We start from the raw sequence: 7,171 nt of genomic DNA, 5'->3' as shown, positions 1-7,171 counted from the left end.
TAGTGTTTCGAAAATTTGATCTCCTTAATATTCAACAAAAGTATAGTAAGGTTACTGAAATATGTAGTACATTTTGTGGATTAATGGACAAGGGTCAATGTCTAACCCTCCACCAACATGGTGGATTTTAAACCCCCCAAAAATGGAATCTTGCTAAAAAATTATTCAATCTACCAATACAAAGAGCTTAAGATATTACATGCCTAATCGTTTGCATAGATCGTCCACGAGCTTACCTCTGGGAATCTCATAGTCAATAGCTGCAACAACATCCTTCAATTTTACAACTCCTTCACTAAGTTCGCGTTCACCAACAAGTACCATCCAAGGGATCCTCGAATCTCTGGCCCGATCAATGTGCTTCATCACTTTTTTATGGATCATGAATTCTGCTTTCACTTTAGCATTCCACAATTCACCAGCTAGCTCAGCAGCCAAAGCACTGTCATCACCAAGAATGCTAACGAGAACTTGAGTTTCAGTGGCTCGAATTTCCTGGAAAGTTGTTCAAGGAGAACAATGACACATTGTGCATAAGTTAACACTTCCAGAGAAAAACATGGAGAGAGAGAGAAAAGAGGGAGGAGCTTAGAAAATAATAGGTAGTAATGAAATGGAGCTAGCATTATGCAACAAATTTAGGACATCTTCAGAAATGAAGACATCATTTGCCATGGAGCGGATAAGTTTAAAAAAAAAAAAAAGTAAAACAGAACAATGTGCACCACGAATGCTAGGGACATTCATCTAGTCTTTAGTAGATTTGTCGTAGTATCAGTTTTACCGCTTTGTGACCATATTGAATTATGTGAACTGTTTCATCTATAATCTTTAAAAAGGCTCAAGAGGACTGACGTGCAACAAGTTGAAAAAGATGAAAACTACCAAAGTCTATTTCAAAACAAATCAGATATGCTTATTTAGCTATTCTCACCTGATTTTTGTCTTTCTGAAGCTGTTCCATGATTGCAAATACTCTCTCTATTCCCAGACTGATCCCAACAGAAGGAACCTGCCGTGTCCCAAACATCCCTATCAGGTTGTCATAACGTCCACCAGCAGCAATCGAACCAACCTGCAGGCATTTCCAGACAAGTGGTAAGCGATCACAGAAAACTACAATTTACAAACATTTCATGCAAACACACATATAATAGGAGAAACAGAGCAGTAGGAACCGAGACTTATATATAGGTCTATGCCATAATCAAACTACTAGAACTTCACTATCAAATTCGATACTACAGATGGAGGTCTTTTATCAAGTAATAGTGATGCAGAAGACATTTAAACAAGGCCACACTTGGAGGCTTGAGAACCTGCTGTTCGCCTTGGGAAGAGCCAATTTACAGTGTTTAACTCTGAACATAGTATGCGAGACAGAAGAAACTAGAATAATGTACACTGGTTACTCCAATATTAGATTGACTTTCAGTAATACGGAAGTCAAAGCAAATATTATTGAAAGTACTTGAGATATTTTAGGCTCCAGATAATGTTGATAACTTGTACAGTTTATATATACTTCTTAGACGCCTAAAAAAATAATGTTGAGAACTCAAACCATTAATATGTACATCTATGATGCATAAATGCACAAACTATGAATTGAAAACCACCACATTGACAAGCCAAAGTCGCAAAGCATAGGTAACTGGAACTAGAACTTATTAGCTAACCCAGAGATCTACCTGAGCAGCTCCTTTGAAGACTGCTTCAAATATGACTCCTGTGTAGTAATCAAGGCCTCTTGCAAGGCTCAAGTCAAAAACCACTCTGTCAATACACTTGGACTTCTCCAGAGCTTTAAACATAATCTCTAATTCATCCAAAGCAAGTGAAGATTCATTGTTCTCCAGAAAACTGCGTTCTTGCTTGAGCTTAGATAATAATTCCACTGGAGGTCCCCTCCATTTGACAAATGTACCAATTCTGTCTGATATCTCATTACTTAAGCCTTTCTCATCCACCTATTATTAAATGACAGCAGCATTAGACTGCTAATAACATACCCATTCTGTTTCATAAAGATGATAGTTGACAGATTTTTAACACAAGTTTCTCGAGTATTTTCATTAGAACGCCAGTACTAGTCAAAACACCAATAACAGATATCAAATAGCCATCTTAACAAAACATACAACTTTATCCTACTGGGAGACTATGCCTCACCATTTCTTTTTTTATCTGCTCAAAGGATTGTTTATCTAGCTTGTCAATGCTTGAACAAATGGTTCTGAACTTCTCTTGTGGCACCCCACATATAGCCAACATACCATCAAGCAGCTTTCTGTGATTAAGCTTTACCTGAATAGAAGAGAAGATTTACATAATTAGTAATGCCATATACCACTAACAGGACAGATGATTTTTGAGATTGCGTGAGAAAAGAACTAGGATGTGCTGCATCATAAGAAAAACAAAGAGAATCTATATACAGATGGAATGGTATAATTCTTGATAGATATGCATCACAACCAAACAAGTCGAAGATTTAGATGGTCCCAATGAAATAACCAAAACACTGTGGTGATGTAAGTTAATGATTTGAGAAGAAGCACAGGGAGGACGAGCGGACATGAGAGCGGGCAAAAATCATAAGGCAATTTTCTAGTGATTGGGGACAAATATAAATAGTGTTCCTTTGAATATCATTCCGAGGACAACTAACAAGCATAGACTGAATTTGGACAAGGGTAGAGAACCATTAGAAAGTTTACCTCATACTCTCCAATATCAAGCTCATCTAACAACTCGGTCAAAATCTTTATGACCTCAAAATCAGGCATCATCTTCTCAAATTGACCAGCTATGTCAAAATCACACTGGTAAAATTCACGATATCTACCCTTAGATGGATTATCTCTTCTGTACACCTTAGCTATCTGATAACGCTTGAAGGATGTCAGACCATTCATTGCTACATATCTAGCAAATGGTACTGTCAGGTCATAACGAAGAGAACAAAGTTCTCCTCCCTGCAAATATTACCGGGGAAGGAGAATTAGTACAAAAAGATCAGGAATAATGCACAACTCAGATTCGAAATAATGAAACAACAAAAATGCACCTATTAAATAATCTATGAATACTTAACAATATCAGACTCATATATGCTTTTAACTTCTAAAAAAGGACTTTTTCCTGTCCAACCTAAATATCAACTTCTGTATTTACAGAACAGCAAAACATACAATTCAGCACTAGCAGAAGTAGGGATTAGAAGAACACAGGGAGTTTAACAGGAAGACAAATTTCTAATAATCATGCAGAGGTGAAGCCTTTAGATGGAAAGTCAAATGGAAAAAAATATATATAAACCAATAAAATTATTAATATTCTAATTTATATAACTAAATGATGAAGAGAGGAAGTTGCAGTTACTGAAATCTTAGTGAACAGAACTATGAAATGCCCAATAAGATCTCACACAATTCCTCTTTGAGAAACCAACTATCCCACACCATTGTTCCAATTATATTTATATGTTACACTTATTTTTTGACAACGTTGGGTTATGGGTGGCTTGTGCACCTCTACATGTCACATCCACCAGGTACTGCTACCTTCCATCAACACAACTTCGGTGGATAGAGATCCATTAAACAAATGGAAAGAAATCTTCTAACATTTTTTGCCACTATACATCCAGCTTCATTGATGCTAGATCACACTCATACATGTGAAAGACCGAAATTATGTGTGCGTGTGGAATTCCCATGTGAGCAGATGCACCAACAAAAATCAATCAATAAATAGCAGTTGAAACAACTAATAAACCTGATCCGCTAGATCATATATCAATTTTGAGTCTTCTCCATATTTGCCCATCAGAGTCTCTCGCATTTCAAAAGCAGGAGTGTCCAAAGCAGCAGCACCGTGTCTTTTAAAAACTTCAGTGATAATTGAGAAAGCTCTCTCTCTTATAGCCATCTGTTCCTTTGCAAAATCACGTGTTCCCTGTCACAAAAGAATTAAACATTTAAATTTCACTGCAGATGAAACATTAACTACATCCATTTGGTGCACCTAGAAAAAGGAGCTAAATCTATTCATATTCCTTCTAAAGTTGATATGACAACGACGAGACTATAAAGAATATTAGGAGTAAAGAAGAAGGCATTTTAATTCCCAATTCCCAATTTTATGTTCTTCTAACACTGTTTGATAGGAAAGTAAATTATCCAACAGAAAACAGGAAACATTGTGCCGGTAAATTTAAAGATCTACTTCCTCTTTTTGTCAAGGGGATGAAACCTACAACATTCAGAGATGAAACTCCACATTCTACATACAAGCTCCCAACAAAATAGGGATACGCTTGCGCATCAAGTTTACTGCAGAATGCCGCAGTCTTAAGTTAATTAGCCTTCAAACAAATGTTAGCCATTAAGCTGATCAAAAAACTTCGCCACATGATCTCTCTTGGGTCCAAAGGGATTTATAGTTGTCATGGCCTCATAACTTTCACTCACTTATCCAAAAAAAAAATAAAGGCTTACATCATTAAGATTCCACCTCTGGATCCTCTCATTAGGGGTCATCCAAATATTGTCATTGCATCATCTAAAAGCTAGTGTACATCCTTCAACATTTTCCATCCAGTTGCTGGAATACCTCCACCAAATCCCACATGGACAGTAACTATTCCATAAGTGCAGACATTGAGCAAAAAGCATAATAATAGTCATTGCTAAATTGAATATTGAAGTGTTGAAAAAGTAATTAAGAGAAAGTGTATGAGTTAGATTACTTTTGTTTTTGATAAACTTGAGAATTTATTACAGGGATAAATATCAGAGTTTTATTCAAAAGTGGTAAATATTAAAGGAAATATAATTACTCCTAAACAAGTGCTGCCAATTACTGATTTTCTTGCACTTCAAAAAATAATGTTACGAAATTTCTGGTTAATCACCAAGGTTGAACTAAAATACTTAATTATTTCCAGCTACTTTTTTGTTTGTATCCTGCAAAAGTCCCAAACAAACTATTGATCTATATAGTATATTTTTCAGATCGGGTGTAAAAGGGCATACACGAGTTTATAAGTGTCTTAGGCCATTCCACCATTTTCTTAAGGATTCGGGTTGGATGTTCATCATATCACGTGACCTGGTACCAAGATCAAATTTAGCAGGCCTACTGCTACACATCTTTCACATAAACAAATAAAGAAGACAGCCATGTATTCAACCAGTTGTATAACAATTGGAATCAAACTGCTATGAATAATTCAATTAGGTGAGGAGTGGGTCATCCCGAAGCAGCAGAAAAATAGCCTACTCTGCGCTCAAAGAAAAATAACTGAAAAAATGAGTGGGACAAAGATAACAAAGCATGGTTCTCTACCTTTGGTAGTTTAGGCAACCGGCGGCTTTCATTGCTTTCCACTATATCTTTCACCTTTTTCAGTAAAGTGTCAAATCCCAAGTCCTTTGGGTCCAGTAGTGACAAGAAATTGCGAACCAAATTCTCCAAAGCCATGACAGTCTGGGACGCTTCAGTCTGAATTGGCATGCTCAGCAGCCTATCCTTCAAAAACTGCACCAGAGCGGTGGTACCTTTACCAAGAATCTTCTTTTTCTTTGCTCCTTTTTTAGCTGCTGTCTTTGCACTGTCTTCGCCTACACTCGTATCGCCTGAAGGAATGAAGTCCCTTCCTTCAAGGGAAAGGAAAGCAGCCAGGGCTTCCCAGGAAATTATTTTCTCTACCATCACCAGTAAAGAGCTGACATCATGTGAGAACTTAACATATTCCTCATCCGAGTGAGCTGACACCAAAGATGCGAAAAGAGCTTTTAGCTGATCAGGGCGAGGACATTCTTTTATCAGCATTGCAGGAAATTCATCATCTCCAGTAATGCGAGAATCGACAATGCGCTTTGCTCGGTTATAACTGATGTTACCCAAATCCTTGAGGGCCACAGCCAAGGAAAACAGCGTGGTGCACATGGAGCTGGCTGTACCAGAAGATCCAGAATTGGATACAGTTGCAGAGTTCAATTGGACACGGGTGCTGGAGTGCAGGAGTCGGGAAATCTCCCTAAACTTGCCGTGCACCACGGGAACACCAGAAACTGCAGGTTCATCACCCTCACGGTTAACAAATTTAGAACCGTTAAGCAAGATCTTCAAGTCAGAAGCCACGGCAACAACGTCCTTGGCAGATGAACCATCACCGGAATCATTCAAATTGAAAGCTGAAATGTCAGCCCCCAAGGCCTCGCAGGACAAGGCAGCAATAGCATCAGTAATAACAGACAAAGCTGAACTTCGATGATCCAAGATAGCGGAGATTCCAGCTATTGCTGCCACAGAAAAATCACCCGGAGAAACGCCATCAATAGTGTTATCAAACGAAATTTGCACATTAGAGGACGACAATACATCCTTAAGGATGATATCAGAGAGCTGATTAACAGCTGCAGAAGTGGAAGAAGAAAGCAAAAGCTTGTTGAGCAGGACCACGAGAGAAGCTCTAGCCTCATCGGATGTTAAATTACTGAGGATTGAAAATGATGCAGACACCGTAGGCGCATTAGTCTTGCTGGTTTTAGCATTGGAGGAAGACGATACTTTGGAGAGTGCTGAAGAGTCTATGCTCAGACGACTGAGCCCATTGGCAATATCAAATACAGAGGAAGATGACAGTGATGAGCCTTTTCCGCCCACTGTAACCATGCGTCTCTCTTCCGCCATGGGTCACCGAATCAGAAAGATGATGTTGGGTTTTCCGGCAAAATCGCCGGCGAAGGGATTAATGGGGGTTTAGAAGGTGACGGATTGAGGGTTTTTTGGGGGGGAAATGGGCTGCAGAAACGGAATTTTGGGAATTAGGTTTTGCAAATGGGTTTCAACCCAAGAGTTTTGGGGTTTGTTTTGTTTTGCGTTACACTTGGGCTTGAGTGCGATTGGAATCTTCTTGTTTCTATTCCTTTTCTCTTTTTGCATCTTTTTCTCTTAAAATCACTTGAGTCTGTGGGAAAATCATCTTTTTATTTCTGTGTAAAATTTGTATATTTGTCTATTATCTTCAAACTATACTTTTCATGGGATTATAATAATTATCATGTTATTGTTCTCTCAAAATCAATGCTAATATTGCGAATAAATTTATACTTGAAGCATTTATACTTGTGTACTTTTGATTTTCAGCTAGACATTTCCT

The 7,171-nt window shown here is 38.0% G+C and overlaps 1 protein-coding gene across 1 annotated transcript; it reads right to left on the bottom strand.

The window, feature by feature from the left end:
- LOC101251038 (histidine--tRNA ligase, cytoplasmic) lies at positions 1–7,106 on the bottom strand. Its single transcript, XM_004230349.4, has 7 exons — positions 5,353–7,106; positions 3,781–3,960; positions 2,721–2,978; positions 2,173–2,307; positions 1,692–1,970; positions 935–1,075; positions 1–495 (listed from the first exon to the last, which is right to left on the bottom strand). Exons 1-7 carry the CDS (start codon positions 6,700–6,702, stop codon positions 196–198), a joined length of 2,643 nt encoding a protein of 880 aa, XP_004230397.1. The 5' UTR covers positions 6,703–7,106; the 3' UTR covers positions 1–195.
- Positions 7,107–7,171: the final 65 nt, after the last annotated feature.

The sequence above is a fragment of the Solanum lycopersicum genome, chromosome 1, assembly GCF_036512215.1.
Source record: "Solanum lycopersicum chromosome 1, SLM_r2.1".
Lineage (NCBI taxonomy): Eukaryota > Viridiplantae > Streptophyta > Magnoliopsida > Solanales > Solanaceae > Solanum > Solanum lycopersicum.
This window is presented reverse-complemented; position numbering and strand designations above follow the sequence as displayed.

Coding starts and splice junctions, on each gene's coding strand:
- LOC101251038 (XM_004230349.4), bottom strand. CDS start 6,702: ATGGCGGAAGAGAGACGCATGGTTACAGTGGGCGGAAAAGGCTCATCA. Junction 3,961..5,352: donor GGTTGCCTAAACTACCAAAG/GTAGAGAACCAT, acceptor CTTTTGTGACAG/GGAACACGTGATTTTGCAAA. Junction 1,971..2,172: donor AGCAGATAAAAAAAGAAATG/GTGAGGCATAGT, acceptor ATTTAATAATAG/GTGGATGAGAAAGGCTTAAG.